Source organism: Camellia sinensis, chromosome 6, assembly GCF_055761805.1.
Source record: "Camellia sinensis isolate YWXY chromosome 6, ASM5576180v1, whole genome shotgun sequence".
Classification (NCBI taxonomy): Eukaryota; Viridiplantae; Streptophyta; class Magnoliopsida; order Ericales; family Theaceae; genus Camellia; species Camellia sinensis.
The window spans coordinates 198,219,037-198,237,849 of NC_138966.1; the positions used below are offsets into that span (position 1 = coordinate 198,219,037).

At 34.2% G+C, this 18,813-nt stretch overlaps 1 protein-coding gene across 1 annotated transcript; it reads left to right on the forward strand.

Moving 5' to 3' along the window:
• Positions 1–1,745: 1,745 nt before the first annotated feature.
• On the forward strand, positions 1,746–17,625 carry LOC145792202 (uncharacterized). The gene is made up of 3 exons (XM_082872941.1): positions 1,746–6,729; positions 6,837–16,853; positions 16,931–17,625. Exons 2-3 carry the CDS (start codon positions 16,668–16,670, stop codon positions 17,417–17,419), a joined length of 675 nt encoding a protein of 224 aa, XP_082729067.1. The 5' UTR covers positions 1,746–6,729; positions 6,837–16,667; the 3' UTR covers positions 17,420–17,625.
• The last annotated feature ends 1,188 nt before the right edge of the window (positions 17,626–18,813 follow it).

Below are 18,813 nucleotides of genomic sequence, written 5' to 3' on the forward strand. Positions count from 1 at the left end.
GTAGAGGATTAAAATCCTTTAGTGGGTGTGTGCTGAGAAATTTGTGTGAGTGTATTAAAAAATTTGAGTTGGGCATTTTGTGTTGACTGTAGGGGATTAAAACCCTTGTGTGTGTCTGTGTGTGTTAGAGTTTTGCATGTGTGTGCACGTGTATTATGCTCAAGAAGTGAGTGTGTGTTGTGTATATTTAGCTGAGTGAGGGAGTGTTTGTATCATTCCTTTGCTTATTTGGTTCTTTGTGTTGAGAGAGTTCGAGCTTAAGAGAAAGAGAGAGAGAGTTTGGCTTTAGTGAAAGAGGTCAAAAGTTTGAAGAAGAAGAAGAAAACTAGGAAAATTCATCTCACATTTCTGAAATTAAAGCCTTGGGTAAGGATTTTATGTCAAATTTCTGTAGCTATTCCTCCATGCGTCATGATTTCATCAAGTTTTAAGCTATTTTCATGAGAGTGCAAGAAATGGGTCTTTGAACATGTAGATTACTTTCATGTGTATTCATGGTAGATCATCTTTGATTTTATCATTTTAAGTTTGAGTTTTAAAGTCCTTGTATGCATGTGAATTTAAATCATGTCCATTGTTTCATAAATTTATGGGTTTGTTGATCACCATTTACATGTTATGAAAAACCATGAAAAGAATTGAAAAATCTTGCATGAAGGAGTTTTGATTCAAATCTTTCAAGAATTGATGAGTTTTTGAATAAAAGATGTTTTAAGGGTCTTGTATTGAAGTTTTCTAAAGCTATTTTATGTGTTTGATCAAATCATGCAAGACCCTAAGTTTTGAAAGTTGTTTGGAAGCCATTTTTGTTAAGCTTGGTGCCCAGAAATTCACAATTGGTTCGAGCGAAGAAGTGGTGGCTTGAGCCAACATTACGAGCTCCCAGTATTTTGAACTTTGCAAAAGCTGGCTCAAGCGAAGGAGTGGTGGCTCGAGCGAGCTCAATTTTTGCCTTCAGCTGGCTCTAGCCACCAATTTATTTTTAGTATGTTTTCAAAAGATGTTTTAAGTACATATCTTCACTCCCATCTCTTTTCGGGCATTCTTAGGCATGATTTATGAGCCATTAAGGATTAATGAGCTAAGAAACAACATACGTAAATGAATTAGAAATTATGTGTCGAATCTGAGTATGTGGTTCTATATGAACAAGCTATGTGACATGGAATGAATATGAAGTTAAAGAAAGAAAGCTAAACCATGTATGACCACATGAATGAGTAATAATGAGACATGTTTTGTGCTATGTACATTTATGTTTGTAGGTCAAGACTCGAAGACTGACCAACCGTTTTTGAAAGCTCACGTTGAGTAACATTTCTGTAAAGATATGTTCATATGAATTATGTTCCAAATGTGATTTGATAAGTTATGATTTCTAAAGTGATGATTATTTACGTGAACGAATGTCCTATGTTTGAAATCTATTATGGCATCCGTAGATAGTCCTAAGTCATGGGGGACGGCATGTAAATGCGGGTCCATGGCATACATGTGATTACGAGATCTCGTTAGCCACTTCATTGCGGTGATATGTGTTTAATCGGTATCCGTAATCGATTACTCTAGTTGGAAGACGATATGTGATGTGTTCTATGGAATGTACCATTATTATGTTTAGATACGAGAATGATTATGCAATGATCTGTTTTATGCTTATGACATGTTCGGATTTCGTTCACTAACCTCTTTACCTTAATGTTATTCACTGGGTTTTAGCTCACTGTGTGTATATATATGTATAAGTGGGCATTCTGGAGATCGAGCCTGAAGGCTTTTGTCAATCTGTGTTTTGTTGTCAGCCAACCATTGTGCCTCACGTGGAGGTTCTTGAAATGTTGTGTGTTATAAGTTCTGGTTGTTTCTATATATAGGACTGTTTTGTTTTTTGTTGGCTGTACTTAAGATGTTATAGTTAAGTGTGTGGGCATAACGTGAAAATGATTTTTGGTTATGTATTTAAAGTTTTAAATATTCTGTTTCATGTAAGTCTACACAGCTCATTGGACAACTATATTTATGTATTTGCTTCCGCTAGTCCCTTAATTTTGTTAATCTGTTCAGAGGCTTTCGTTAATCTAAGGATTACTGGCCGGTTACGATACTAAACCTATAGGGGGGTTTGGGTTGTGACATCTCTCTCTCTCCCTCTCCCTTCGCTGATCTTATGCATATTTACTATCGCTTTCGTCTTATCATCACCTCAGATCGGTAGCTACAATGGTGATCCGAGAGATAGATTCAAGGTTTTAAAAAGCGATTGCAACCGTTACGTAATGTCGTTGCGTAATAGTTGTGGTGGTTACTGCCACCCGTTACGGTTGCTTTTGCGGTGTGATTGAGATTCACAAGTGTATCGGCTGTAACGGCCTGTTACGCACCATTACGTAACGGTTTTGAATTGCTTCTTTGGGAAAAAAAAAAAAAAATGGGGGAAGAAGGATAGAGAGAGAAGAGGGAAAATGGAGAAGTAACAGATAGAGAGAGAAGAGGGAAGATGAAAAACATGTTATTGATTTGTTGAAGCTGTTGGACCTATGTTATTCTATTCAGCTACTATTACTCAACTATTTTGTTTGTGTGTGTCCATCTATATATTGTTTGAAAATAATAATAATAATAATAAGTGTAGTCATTATCTATTTGGCTTGATTAAAAATATATATATATATATATATATATTTAGGCTCTTATGTATTCTTTTACTTTTGTCATTATTTATCTTATATATAATAGTTTGTGATTGATTTTTTTTTTTTTGTAAAATGTCTAGAAAACATATCACCTATAATTATATATTAATACATATTTTATACAAGTTAATTTTTTTTTGATTAGTTAATTTTATTTTTATTTACAGGTTATCCAAAAAAAGAATGAATATTCAAGTGATCCAAACAAAAAAAAAGCAAAATTCTTTATAATTTATTTTTTAAAACTATTCAAGTTAAAATTTGCATATACTTCCACAAGTAAAATAATTAAAAAATAATTTTATACATCTAAGTCTAATAAATATTTTTTTTGCCACAAGCGTAATATGGATTATGACATATAAAGTCATTAATTATTAAATAAAATGTAAAAAACTTAGTTTATAGTGATTTAAAAATATGAAATATATTGGATCATACTTAAAAATTTATAAAAATTGATCAATATTTATTCTAAAACCCAATAAATATGATTATGAAAAAAAAAATTGCGTATTGGTAAGTTTTATATTTTTTTTTCAAATTGTGCGAAAAATAAAAAAATTTACGGTTCTGATTTTCGTAACCGTTACGCTACGGTCTTTACACCCTGCAACTGCGCCACAGCCACCGTTAACGCCACCGCAACTGTTTTTTAGAACCTTGGATAGATTCCAAAAATCTGTTGCTCTCTCTCTCTCTCTCTCTCTCATCTTCACTCTGTTTCATGCTATATTACATTTATATATATATATATGTGTGTGTGTGTGTGTGTGTGTATGTGTGTATATCTGTTTGTGAATGGCTTTGAATATGAAACCCTAACCCTATATATATTACATTTTTTTTTGTTGTTTTTAATCTGGTTTGGGCCTTTTTTTGTAGTTTTTAATGGTGATTATAGCATGAGATAGTTAAGATTTGAGTCAAGATTTGTTGTACTGGCAATCTAATGTTGTTTTCATCATTTTAATTTTGGATGGAAGGATAAATCTATGGATTTATTGTTCTGTTGAACATGTTCATCATCATGTTCATTGTTGTGGTTGTGGGGGTGTTATTGTTATTGTTATTGTTGTTGATGATGATGATTATGATGATCAAAATCAATCATACAATTTTTTGATTTTATTTTTGTGTTGAATAGATAGGGATGAGAGAGATAAATGGAGAAGAAAGATTTGAATAGATAATAAAATATGTTTAAAATTTAAATAGATAAAAAAAAAACTTAAATAGATTAAAAAAAAAATTGAACAAATAGTTTTAAACAGATAAGTGAAAAAATTGAATAGATAATCAAATTTGGATAGATATTTGAATAGATAAGGGAAAATTTTGAACAGATAGTGAAAAATTTTGAACAGAGAGGGAAAATTTTTGAATAGATAGTCAACAAAAGTCAACAGATAAATTAAACGATAAAATTAGAAATAAAATGTCCTCTAAAATTAATAAAAGGATTTCTTACCAAATTATTTAACAAATGGTATAACTTTTACCCCAAAAAATACAACAATGTTAGGTGTGTTAGATAATGTCTCAATGGGACCACATATTTAAATGTGGTGTTATCATTTATAAGAAGCCTGCAATTTAAGTGATTCAATTTAGTTAATAGGCTTAAGAGCATATGTGTCATGGACCTAATGTGTAGATACTAGTTGAGTAATTTCTATTTCTATGAGGGGCAGAAATAGAAATTAAAACATATTGATTAAGTTGGTTTTCATAAAAAATTGCCACATGGTTGTGTTGTTGAAAAACCTATTTCAACCTTATATTATTATCGTCCCTAATCCTGCCAATGGTGAGGAACTGCCATTCTTCTTCTATTTCCTCTCAAGGAGAATTGATAAGGCACTGGTAAAGGAAAGGATTAGAAGACAATAACAAAATCAATAACAAAGGGTTTATTGATAATCACGCTTTCGTTTAACCGTTCATCGATGGATTCGGGTAAGTTTTTGTCTTGATTTCTTGATGATTCACATGGTAGATGTTCCAAAGCATAAATTTTCATGTTCTGAAAATAATGTTTACAAGTGATATCAGAGCGGTTATATCATGTGTATTATTAGAAATTGATATGCTTTATTCATCCAATTTGGTTTCTTGTTTTTCGGATTCTGTTTTTTTTTTTTTTTTTTTTTTCCTGTTGCAAATTCTGTTTGGTTTCTGGAAATGTAAAATTCTGTTTGGTTTTCGGTTCTTTGTTTGATTTGGGTAATTCTGTTTGCTTTAGTTCATCAATAATTGAGGGTTTATTTATATCATGTATATATATATTTATTCTCATGCGGTTTGATTTGTTTGATTGTGAACATTGGTTTAAAAAAAAAAAAAAAAACACACCCACTTCCGTCTGCCTACTTTAAGCGTTTGAAAACAGAGCAGTTTTATTATCATTAGTGACTGTTTCAAACGATTTGTTCATTTTTCTTTTGGGCAGTGTTCTTAATCTCTTAATGCATGTGTTGTGGCTTGGTCTTTGGTTTTTTATTAATCTATCCATGCATGTGTAGTTTTCTATAAGAGGTTTGGCTTTGGAATTTAATAATCAATTCTTGCATGTATCTTAATCTATTCATGTATGTGTTGGTTGGCCTTTTGTCATCAATTCTTGTATACGGTTTAGTTTTTTTTTTTTTTTTGGAACCATCAATTATATATATATATATATGTATATAATTGGGATTGCTGCAAAGTATATTATATATACGGGGTAACAAATTAAGAAATCTTTAACTTTAATGTAATTTCATACAACGTCTACAGAAATTTAATTTTCTAACGTTCTAAATATAAGTCAATTCAAACAAGATGTCACAAAAGTGATCTCTCTTGTCTAGATTGTTTTATATGGAATGTTTTGATGTTCATGTATGTGTATTTCATGCGGGTATTTATCGGTCCAAAGACATGATTAATACTTGGCAGAATTACACACACATTTTGTGGTGATAAACATGTGCCAATTGTCAAGGAAACCTAATGTGAATAATAAATCCATCAAAAGATAGATTTGTTATTTGGCATAACTTATTGTCAATGTTTGATCATTACAATAAGAATACCACTTACAATTAATATCACTACCCAAAGGCTTGGTATTAATGTGGTGCTAGGTATCTTGAGATGTTGTCATTAAATTAATTTATTTAGAGATTATCTGTTTAGTTACTTAATGTGAGCATAATTGTTTATTCCTTTTATTTTATTTTCTATTCAGCTTTAATGTCAACTACTTCAATCTCTGCCAACATGAACAATGTTCCAATGTTAAATGAAACAAACTTTAAGGACTGGAAAGAGAACATATTGATTGTTCTCGACTGCATGGACATAGACTTGGCATTAAGAATGCCAAAACCGAATGATCTCACTGAACAAAGTACTCCTGACGAAATTGTGTACTTTGAAAAGTGGGATCGTTCTAACAGGCTAAGTCTTATGATCATGAAGCGTGGGATTCCAGAAGTTTTTCGGGGTGCCATAACAGAGGATGTTACCGTTGCCGGTGAATTTCTCTCAGAAATTCAAAAGCGTTTTGCTAAAAATCATAAGGCTGAAACAAGCACGCTTTTAGCAAGCTTGATTTCAATAAAGTATAAAAGCAAGGGTAATGTTCGCGAGTACATCACGGAAATGTCTCATCTTGCTTCAAAACTTAAGGCACTAAAGCTCGACCTATCTGATGATTTGCTCTTGCATTTAGTTCTCATCTCTCTTCCTGCACAATTTAACTAATTTAAGGTCAGTTATAACTGCCAGAAGGAGAAATGGACTCTCAATGAGCTCATTTCCTTTTGTGTGCAAGAGGAAGAGAGATTGAAGCAAGAAAGGACTGAAAGTGCTCATCTGGCAAGCACCTCCAAGCATACGGGCAAAAGAAAGCATAAGGGAAAGGAAGTTGCTGCTCCTAAGGGTCCGGAACCAAAGAAACAGAAAGTGCAGGATGGTTGTTTCTTTTGTGGCAAACCCGGACACCGAAAGAAGGATTGTGCCAAATACGTCGCCTGGCGTGTAAAGAAAGGTACATTTTATGTTTTGGTCTGTTCTGAAATAAATTTAGCTTCAGTACCAAGAAACACTTGGTGGGTAGATTCTGGTGCTACTACTCACATATGTGTTTCTATGCAGGGTTGCCTGAACTACCGAAAGCCAACTGATGCTGAAAGATACATCTTTGTGGGTGATGGCAAGTCCATAGAAGTGCAGGCAATAGGGCACTTTAGATTATTGCTGAAAACTGGTTATTATTTGGATTTATTAGACACTTTTGTTGTAACGTCCTTTAGACGGAATTTAATTTCTGTTTCTGTATTGGACAAATTGGGATATTGTTGTTCTTTTGGAAATATGAAGTTTAGTATGTCTATTAATTCAAATGTTGTTGGTACTGGTTTACTTAATGCGTTTGATAATCTATATTTGCTCGAAACTGTTGCATCTTATAATGAAACCTTGCACGTGGAATCACGAGGTACAAAGCGTAAATTAACTAAGGAAAATTCAGCCTCATTATGGCACAAACGCCTAGGTCACATCTCTAAATCTAGAGTTGAGCGCCTTGTGTCTGATGGCATTTTGGACTCTCTTGATTTTTCAGATTTTGATGTCTGTGTTGAGTGTATCAAGGGAAAACAGACCAAAATGAAGAATATGGTGCCCATAGGACTACAGATGTCTTACAATTAATTCATACGGACATTTGTGGACCATTCCCTATGGCGTCTTGGAATGGTCAACAATATTTTATCACATTCATAGACGACTATTCCAGATATGGGTATCTATTTCTTATCCATGAGAAATCACAGTCTTTGGACGTATTCAAAAAATTTAAGGCCGAAGTTGAGTTACAACTCAACAAACGGATAAAAAGTGTCAGGTCTGACTGTGGTGGTGAATACTATGGCAGATATGATGGATCAAGTGAACAACGTCCAGGACCTTTTGCAAAATACCTAGAGGAATGTGGAATCGTCCCACAATACACCATGCCAGGATCACCTAACATGAATGGTGTATCTAAGAGACGAAACCGGACTCTTAAGGATATGGTAAGAAGTATGATCAGTCATTCTACTTTACCAGAGTCCCTCTGGGGTGAGGCTCTAAAGAGAGCAACTTATATCTTAAATCGGGTGCCAACTAAAGCAGCTGCAAAAACATCTTACGAGCTTTGGGTTGGGCGAAAGCCTAGTCTAAAACACTTGCATGTGTGGAGGTGTCCTACTGAGGCGAGGCCTTATAAATCTCATGAAAGAAAATTGGACTCCAAAACCATCAGCAGCTACTTTATTGGCTATGCCGAACGATCACGGGGTTACAAGTTTTATGATCCCACAAATAGGTCAATATTTGAGACGGGAATTGCAACATTTTTTGAGGATGTTGAGTTTGGGGGGAGAAATCCAGTTAGAGACATTGTCTTTGAGGAGGAAGCAGGAGTAATCCCACTTCCTACTACTACTTTTGACCAATTACCTACTACTACTGTTGACCAATTACAGGTTCCTATACCTGTCATTGCTTGAGAAGTAACTTCGGATCCTCAACCAGACAATGTTGTTCAAGATAATATAGTTCAATCCCTCATTCAAGATGAGGTAATTGTTCCTGAGGAATAAACTCTACAACCTCAACCTCAAGAACCTGTGCCATTAAGGTGATCCACAAGAGAAATGAGATTTGCAATTTTGGATGATTATATTGTATATCTCCAAGAACATGAGGTAGAAAATGGAATGTCGAAAAATGATCCAATCAACTTTCGTCGAGCCATGGAAAGTTCCAACTCTCATAAATGGATAGAAGCCATGAATGAAGAATATAAGTCTATGCAAGACAATGAAGTTTGGGAACTTGTCTCATTACCAGTTGATGCGAAGCCCGTAGGTTGTAAATGGATATTTAAAACCAAAAGGGATTCAAATGGTAATGTGGAGAGGTATAAGGCACGTCTTGTAGCCAAAGGCTTTACTCAAAAGGAAGGAATTGACTTTAAAGAAACTTTCTCTCCAGTTTCTTCGAAAGATTATTTTAGGACAATTATGGCGCTTGTTGCATATTTTGATCTTGAGTTGCATCAGATGGATGTCAAAACAGCTTTTCTTAATGGTGACATTAAAGAAACAATTTATATGGTGCAGCCAGAAAACTGTGTCAGGAGACCCAAAAAATATGGTTTGCAAATTGACTAAATCCATCTATGGACTCAAACAAGCTTCTCGTCAGTGGTACTTCAAATTTCATCAAGTTCTCACTTCATATGGTTTTGAAACTAATGTTGTTGATTAATGTGTGTATCACAAGTTCAGTGGGAGTAAACACATATTTTTGGTTTTATATGTTGATGATATATTGTTTGCCACAAACGATATAAACTTATTTCATGACACCAAGAGATTTCTATCTAAGAATTTTGAAATGAAAGATCTCGGTGATGCTTCCTTTGTATTAGGAATCGAAATACACTGAGATCGTTCTCGGGGTATTCTGGGATTATCACAAAGGAGCTATATCGAAAAAGTACTCAATAGATTTGGCATGCAAAATTGTAAATCAGGTGAAAACCCGGTTGCTAAGGGAGACAAGTTTAGTCTCAGCCAATGCCCGAAGAACAGTCTTGAAATTCAAAAAATGCAAAAGATTCCTTATGCCTTGGCTGTAGGGAGTCTAATGTATGCTCAAGTATGTACGCGTCCGGATATTGCGTTCATAGTTGGCATGTTAGGCAGATATTTAAGTAATTCTGGCATGGATCATTGGAAAGCAGTCAAGCGTGTTATGCGATATTTACAGAGAACAAAGGAATATATGCTCACATATAGGAGATCGGATAAGTTAGAGGTCATTGGATATTCTGACTTCGATTTTGCTGGATGCCAAGACAGTAGGAAATCAACATCAGGCTATATTTATCTGTTAGCTGGCGGAGCAATTTCTTGGAGGTCTGCAAAACAGACGCTCATAGCTTCATCCACCATGGCCGCAGAGTTTGTAGCATGTTATGAGGCATCAAACCAAGGGATATGGCTGCGGAATTTTGTCACTGGGTTGCGTATTTTGGAAGGCATTGAAAGGCCACTTAAGTTATATTGTGACAATAAGTCTGCAGTTTTATATTCCAATAACAACAGGAGCTCGACAAAATCAAAGCATATTGATATCAAGTTCCTAGTTGTAAAAGAAAGAGTGCAAAGTTGACAGATTTCCATAGAGCACATTGGGACAAACTCCATGATAGCGGATCCACTTACGAAGGGACTTCCACCCAAGGTCTTTCATGAGCACACTGCTCATATGGGTGTTGCTCTATTTGAGAATATTTTGGTTTAGTGGGAGTTTGTATTTATATTACTGCTTTATGTCAGCCTTGAGTTTTATCTATGTAATTAGATTAATTTCTGCAGAAATGAAGTACTCAGTTTATTACACTCTGTTACGTATTGTGAAGTATTGATCTCAATAAAGTTAAGTAGGACCAGTTGGAAATAGGCATGTATGGATCATATTACATGTAATTTCCATGCTACGCATTCATGATTGATCTATATTATTTAGCTGTATTGGTATACGTGACCATTGGTGGGTCGAGTTACGATTAATGTAACGAAGACTGCTTTGATCCTATATCAATATAGTTAATGGACAAGATTGTTTGGATACCCTCAGGTCATGATAACAAATTTCAGAGCTCACTAAAGTTAAGCACATTTTTCAAGTTACATATGTGGTCCAGTGGGAGATTGTTAGATAATGTCTCAATGGGACTATATATTTAAATGTGGTGTTATCATTTATAAGAAGCCTGCAATTTAACTGATTCAATTTAGTTAATAGGCTTAAGAGCATATGTGTCATGGACCTAATGTGTAGATACTAGTTGAGTAATTTCTATTTCTATGAGGGGCAGAAATAGAAATTAAAACATATTGGTTAAGTTGGTTTTCATAAAAAACTGCCACACGGTTGTGTTGTTGAAAAACCTATTTCAACCTTATATTGTTATGGTCCCTAATCCTGCCAATGGTGAGGAACTGCCATTCTTCTTCTATTTCCTCTCAAGGAGAATTGATAAGGCACTAGTAAAGGAAAGGATTAGAAGACAATAACAAAATCAATAACAAAGGGTTTATTGATAATCACGCTTCCGTTTAACCGTTCATCGATGGATTCGGGTAAGTTTTTGTCTTGATTTCTTGATGATTCACATGGTAGATGATCCAAAGCATAAATTTTCATGTTCTGAAAATAATGTTTACAAGTGGTATTAGAGCGGTTATATCATGTGTATTATTAGAAATTGATATGCTTTATTCATCCAATTTGGTTTCCTATTTTTCAGATTCTATTTTTTTTTTTTTTCCTGCTGCAAATTCTGTTTGGTTTCTGGAAATGTAAAATTCTGTTTGGTTTTTGGTTCTTTGTTTGATTTGGGTAATTCTGTTTGCTTTAGTTCATCAATAATTGAGGGTTTATTTATATCATGTATATATATATATATATATATATATTTATTCTCATGCGGTTTGATTGGTTTTATTGTGAACATTGGTTTAAAAAAAAAAAAAAAAAACACACCCACTTCCGTCTGCCTACTTTAAGCGTTTGAAAACAGAGCAGTTTTATTATCATTAGTGACTGTTTCAAACGGTTTGTTCATTTTTCTTTTGGGCAGTGTTCTTAATCTCTTAATGCATGTGTTGTGGCTTGGTCTTTGGTTTTTTATTAATCTATCCATGCATGTGTAGTTTTCTATAAGAGGTTTGGCTTTAGAATTTAATAATCAATTCTTGCATGTATCTTAATCTATTCATGTATGTGTTGGTTGGCCTTTTGTCATCAATTCTTGTATACGGTTTAGTTTTTTTTTTTTTTTTGGAACCATCAATTATATATATATATATATATGTATATAATTGGGATTGCTGCAAAGTATATTATATATACGGGGTAACAAATTAAGAAATCTTTAACTTTAATGTAATTTCATACAACGTCTACAGAAATTTAATTTTCTAACGTTCTAAATATAAGTCAATTCAAACAAGATGTCACAAAAGTGATCTCTCTTGTCTAGATTGTTTTATATGGAATGTTTTGATGTTCATGTATATGTATTTCATGCGGGTATTTATCGGTCCAAAGACATGATTAATACTTGGCAGAATTACACACACATTTTGTGGTGATAAACATGTGTCAATTGTCAAGGAAACCTAATGTGAATAATAAATCCATCAAAAGATAGATTTGTTATTTGACATAACTTATTGTCAATGTTTGATCATTACAACAAGAATACCACTTACAGTTAATATCACTACCCAAAGGCTTGGTATTAATGTGGTGCTAGGTATCTTGAGATGTTGTCATTAAATTAATTTATTTAGAGATTATCTGTTTGGTTACTTAATGTGAGCATAATTGTTTATTCCTTTTATTTTATTTTCTATTTAGCTTTAATGTCAATTACTTCAATCTCTGCCAACATGAACAATGTTCCAATGTTAAATGGAACAAACTTTAAGGACTGGAAAGAGAACATATTGATTGTTCTCGGCTGCATGGACATAGACTTGGCATTAAGAATGCCAAAACCGAAAAATCATTGCTCGAATTGTTCAAAACGATGTCGTTTTGAGTGTAAAACGATATAGTTTTGATTGTAAAACGATATTGTTTTGACACATTCGAGCCACAAAAATTCGGACCACCAAACATTTTTTTAAAAAATATTCATTAAATCTAATGTTTTATATTCTCTTTAATTTGAATTTTTCAACAATTATCTCTTAAAATTTCCGTCAGTAGTTAGTTCATGCTTGGGGTGGGCGTTATATATACTCAGTTGTTTGTTAAAATTACCAGCCCATCCTTCTCACAGTTTTTGATCTCCCATTGAATATTTTTTTTGGTTAGAGTTTTTCAAAAACAGTTTTCAAAAAATTTTACTTTCTTATTTTGCGTGTTTTTTTGTTTTTACTGAATTTTTTTTAATATGTTAAGTAATTTTTTTTAATATTTAGACATACCTAACATAAATATACCTAAAAAGTAAAAAAATCGTAAAAAAGACCTTTTAAAAATTCACTAAATATCAAAAATAAAAATAAAAAATATGAGAATTTAGTGTATTTTTTGTATTTTTATGTATTTATTAATTTTTTAAAATATTTTTTTATAAATTTTTTACTTTTTAAATACATCTAAGTAAGGTGCATCTAAAAAAAAATATATTTAAAATTTTAAAAATATTTATTAAAAATAAAAAAACATGAAAATTAAAAAATTTAATTTTTAAAAAACTTAATTAAAAAGACTCAAACCAAACACACGGTGATTAATTTTAGTTGTAATGGTATGTTATGGTTTATATCGAAGTAACTGCTTAGATTGATTTTGCTTCAAATATTTGAAACTGATATTTTCCGAACTTATTAGCCCATTTGTGAAACAATAAATATTCGAACTTCGGAACAGTGTGATAAAAAGTAAAATTAAAAGGAAGGTTAAGCATGATGAGGTCATACATAGTTGTGGGCTAGTAATCGGAGCTTAAATGTTATATATTTAGCACCGTTTGTATCTAAAATACTGTAAATAATATATTAATAATAATATGTCGAAACTTGGTGGTGGTTGTTGCACCCACCACGCAACGTTTTGTTTGTCCTCTACTGTTTTGTTTTTGTTTTTTTCTTTTTCTTATGGTGCATGGTGAACACCACCGAATTTTGAGATAGTATTATTAATATGTAAGCATATCTATAATATCTTTATATATATATATAGAGAGAGAGAGGGGGAGAGAAAAGAGATGGGGTATATATATAGAAAGGAAATGGTGTGGGTGGGGTTTGTCTCCACTAAAGCCTCATTTAAAAACAGACTAATTTAGTAATTTTTTAACTATTTAGTTAAAATATAAACTAAAAAAAACTACTATGTTTGGGATGACTTTTTGATTTTTTACGAAAAGATGTGTAAAAAGTAGAGAGAAAATAAAATCTTTGATTTTTTTGTATGAGGTGTTGACTTTTTAAACTTTTTTAATAATTTTTTAACTAAATATGCTGGTTCTCAAATGAGGCCTAAGTTTCGAGATTATTTAGAATATTTTAGATACAAACACTCAAAATATACAAATTTTGGTGGTGAACTTTAGAGCAATATGCAGGAGCCAAACAATCGACCACCGCAATCCTTTTTTTCCTTTTTGATCAGCAACATTTAAATTTGCTTCAGCCTAGGTAATTTGTCTGTGCTTGAGGAGCTTTGTGATGGTTATATTGAGCTGTTACTTTTTAAAAGGTTGCATGAATTCCCTTTAGCTCGCTGACATTATGAAAATATTTTGGTTTCAGTGTTAGTGTTGAGCAAAAACATGCAAACAAACAGTTTCCTCAACATCATCAACTAGCTCATTGTTCAGACAAACACACAGGATTTTTTTTTTTTTTTTTTTTTTAATAAATCTTGGAATAACTTATTTCTACATTGACCTGTGCAATAAAATTGGCAATTAAGACGCAGGATCTTTTCTTTTTTCTTTTTTTTTTTTTAAATCTCAGAATTGTAACGTATTTCTTCATTTCCCTGTGCTATAAAATTGGCCATTAAGCCTGTCAGCAGATAATACATTGCAGTAGGAATTTTTTCATGGTCAACTTCACCTCTAACAGGCATCGATTTATTGCGTACAGAACCCACCCGAAAAAGACACAACAAATTTGTGCTTTTGCATTCTACTCGAGCGCACTCTATGAAATGTGTATTTTTGTTTCTGGATGTTGTTGACTTGATCATATAGAATAAGTTTTATTTTCAATGTTTATGGGAAGTTATTACACTGCTGTTGGTATTTATCCGATGCGGGCATATACATGTGTGTAATAGTACCCTGTTGGATGACCTTCATAGTTCTGTTAAATGAGATCTCATTTGGTTAAGGTTCTATGCCCTAGTTCACTTTAGGCTTGTTGAATTTTGTTTTGCATGCCTGTTGCTTATCTTAAATAGTTGGTGGTATTCAAATATCTGAAGTATCTGACAAAGAAATATCTGAAGAAACACAATGTCCGGGATTGGCTTCGAGTACTTGCATCGAACAAGGACAGTATCATTTATGAGTTGCGATGCTTCAACATTGCTGAGAATGAGGGCGAGGATGATGACTAAATTCCTGGCAAAGGATTTCCTTTCCATCCCCACATTCCCTTCTACACTATCTTAGAATTACTTTGTTTAGAGTACTTTTTTATACTTCAGAATTTGGAATCCTGAGTTTTGTTTTACAGATTACTATAGTTCTGCAATTTGTTAACGCTAGAGTTTGATTTTTTGAATTGCTCTCTTCATTTTGAGCTTCCTATTGTGGTGAACTTGGGAATGTTTTGGCTAATTTTTTTTTTTTTTTTGGTTCATGCTCTGTGGTTTAGTTATTTCACAAGAAATATATGTGACAATATTTATGCAAACGTTTTAACATTTTACTATCTTTTTTTTTGTGAGAACATGAGAAATATTATATTAATAAAATAATAACAGTACATAAGAGCATCTCCAACCCACTAGGCATATGATGTTTGTTAGTCAAAATGCCTAATGTGACTCACTTTTTTTAACTCCAATGCACTAGGCATATGATTAGGCATTTTGGCTCATCTCAAATTCACTAGCTACATGTAGCTAGCCTTCAAGACTAGGCAAAATGTATTTAATCATTAAGATTATTTCCCTCCATCTTTGTTGTTGACGTGGCATTCTATGAAATTAATAATATTTGGATGAATAGCTAAAATAAAGAGCATGGTTGGAGTAGAACAATGAAAAAATTAACAACCAAAATAAAATGTATACTTTATAGTAATATTTAGATAGGTAAAATGCCTACTACCGTTGGAGATGCTCTTAAACAAGACTCTAATGAGCCATTCTAACCAAACAACAACAACAAAAACAAAAAAATAAAAAAATAATAAAAAAAAACACAAACAACAAAAAACAAATTCGTTAAAAAACATTTTACTGGTTTGAAAGAGAATTTCTGTATATATCTATTGGATATGTGCCCTGCAATTTTTTTCATTTGGTTTTATTCAGTCTTAAAAAAATATCAGTCATATCCTCTGTGGAAAATTATATAAAAACTATAAAATTACTAAAATTTCTCATATATGTAGCATGAATCAATACAAACAGGATTTACTAAAATAGTATCTGTAAATCTATTTATGTTGTGTTTCATTGGGGGATCGGGACATAGAAAAGGATTTATATTGTGCTTTATTGGGGGATTTGGAAATAGAAAATGAAAAGGGAGGTGAAATGTAAATAAAATATATTTTACATTTCACATAGTTTTACATATATTTTCCTTTTACTTTTTTAAATTATTTTTTAAATCTTCTAACTAAACATAGCATTAACAGGCAATCTACCACAAGATTGTGGGGCTCACATGGGAGTTCTATCCTCTCTTTTATGTGAGTCCTACTATGTCTTTTTTGTGTGATGTGAACGATTTCTATGCAATTTGTGCAATTCAAATGATATAACTAAAACAACTTCTGCAAATAATTTTTTGTTTTGTAAAACTTATTAATTTATATAATATTACTCAGAGCAAGGTAACAGATTTTCTCCGAGCTCCTTTCCCTCCACCTAACCCAACTCTGCCAAGCGTCCTACTAATACAATTGACCGAGGAAGAAGTGATGGCAAAGAGGAGTCGGATCAATAATCTAATCACCGCCACTTCAATCGAGCTACCGAGCGTTCCTCTAGTTCCATCCATCGGTCAGAGTTCGGGGATCGTGATTTGCCCTAGTCTCCATGGCTGTCCCCCCAGCTTGAGTTTCGCTGCGCCGGCAAGCACGCCCGTTCAGCCGATCCCTCGGTCGAGCTTGTGGCCGAGCTAAGCACTGAGCAGACAGTGCAGGAAGTCGAGCCCACTCCACCATGGAAGTCGGAGTTCAAACATCGGGGCAAAGAGATCCCGGCCACCGTGTCCGTCAAGAGAGACAGAGATCCCACTCCACCGTGTCCGAGTTATCGAAGGCGTTGCTGCTGCCGAGCGATGTGACCGGGAGTGATCATGTTCTTGACACCCAGCTCGTGAAATCAGCGGTCAAGTCCATGACTAAGGTACGATTCAGAATTTCATTAAGTCCCTGCTCGGTTAATCTTTTTGCTTGGGCTAACCTCCTTCCTACTTCTTGCAGACCATCCAAAAACAACATCTGGTCATGGACCGTATTGTCAATCTGCGCCACAAAGTCACCGAGCTGAACAACGTCGGTAAATACATCTCGGCTGAGCTTGGCCGAGCTAAGGCCTCTCTCGAGATCGCCAATGCTGACAATGCCAGACTTCTTGGGCAGCTCGGTAGGGCCAAGCAAGAGAAGAACGCTCTGAAGGCCGAGCTAGAAGCTAAAAAGCAGACAAGGCAGAATGTCGTGGATGAGGCCAACAGCCTCGGTTTTAAGGAGGCCGAAGACAACTATATCAAACAAGTTGAAGCTGCCAAGGACATCTACTTCAAGTCCGATTGGAAGGTTGCTTGTGAAAAATTTGGCAATGGATCTGAGACCGAGGTGTTTACCTTTCCTCGCCCCGTCTTCCTATCGGTCTATTTGATACCCTATGCCAATGAAGTCTTCAACTCTTTGCAAGAGGAGGCCGAAGAAGAGGCTGATGATGAGGCCCACTAGAAGGAGCCCAGCGACAAAGAAAAAGCAGCCGTGGTTGACCTGGAAGCCGCGACGGAGGAGGTCGGAGATGAGTTTGCCGACCTCTCCCCCGTAGCGTAGCCATTAATGCTCCATCTTTTTGCTCTGAATTTTTGTAACTGGGCTACAAGTCCCACCTCATGTACTTAAATGTTCAATTAATGAAAGTTTTTAGCAACTTATCCTGAGTATTTTTGTAATGTATTTTACGTGTCTCCCTACAACCGTGCAATACGTATCGGACAAAGTACCCACTGATCGAACCGCGAAAATCATCTCGGTAAAAAATGGAACATAACCAGTGCCCAGTGAAAATGACTTTTTGACTTGTGACCGAGTAGAAGCATTTCGGCTAAAACCATTTGAACGGAGTTGAACAATTCATCAACTTAATTGACCGAACTAAATGATCTCGGTTACAAGAGCGGAATTGAACACTTTATCAACTCCGATGGTCGAGCAAAAATCATCTCAGCTAAAATTATAGATTTGAACAATTCATCAACACGATTGGCCGAGCAAAATCATTTCGGCTAAAACCTTAGAGTTGAACAATTCATTAACTCGATTGACCGAGCAAAATCATCTCTGTTATAAGAACAGAGTTGAACACTTCATCAATTCTATTGGTCGAGTTAAATCATTTTGTCTAAAATATTAAAGGTGATCAATTCATCAACTCAATTGACCGAGCAAAATCATCTCGATTATAAGCATAGAGTTGAACACTTCATCAACTTTATGGGCCGAGCTAAATCATTTCGGCTAACATCTTGGAGTTGAACAATTCACCAACTCAATTGACCGAGCAAAATCATCTCGGCTACAAGAATAGAGTTAAACACTTCATCAACTCTATTGGCCGAGCTAAATCATTTCGGCTAAAATCTTGGAGTTGAACAATTCACCTACTTAATTGACCGAGCAAAATCATCTTGGCTAGGGCAATTGCCCCTAGTTCATTGCACAATCCATTAATCACAACAAATTGGCTATGTACGATAACTCTTTGCTATTGCGTTCATGAATTTATAAGGCGACGAAAAGAATTATATTTGTAAATCGAGGGGAATGCTTACCCTTTACAAAAAATTACATTGAAAGATGGAAACTAAAAATAAAACAACTTTAGATTGGCTGCGTTCCATGGCCGTGGTATAGTTTTGCCATCCAAGTCTTCCAGATGGTATGTCCCTTTGCCCGCTAGACCGGTGATCTTTTAAGGCCTTTCCTAGTTTGCCTCTAGTTTTCCTTCACCCGGCACTAGGGTGTTGCCCATCACCTTCCTTAGGACCCAATTCCTAACTTTGAACGGTCTGGGGTGAACCATTTTGTTATACTTCCGGGATAGTTCTTGTTGATATGTTGTGACATGG

Coding starts and splice junctions, on each gene's coding strand:
- LOC145792202 (XM_082872941.1), top strand. CDS start 16,668: ATGGAAGTCGGAGTTCAAACATCGGGGCAAAGAGATCCCGGCCACCGT. Junction 16,854..16,930: donor CGGTCAAGTCCATGACTAAG/GTACGATTCAGA, acceptor TACTTCTTGCAG/ACCATCCAAAAACAACATCT.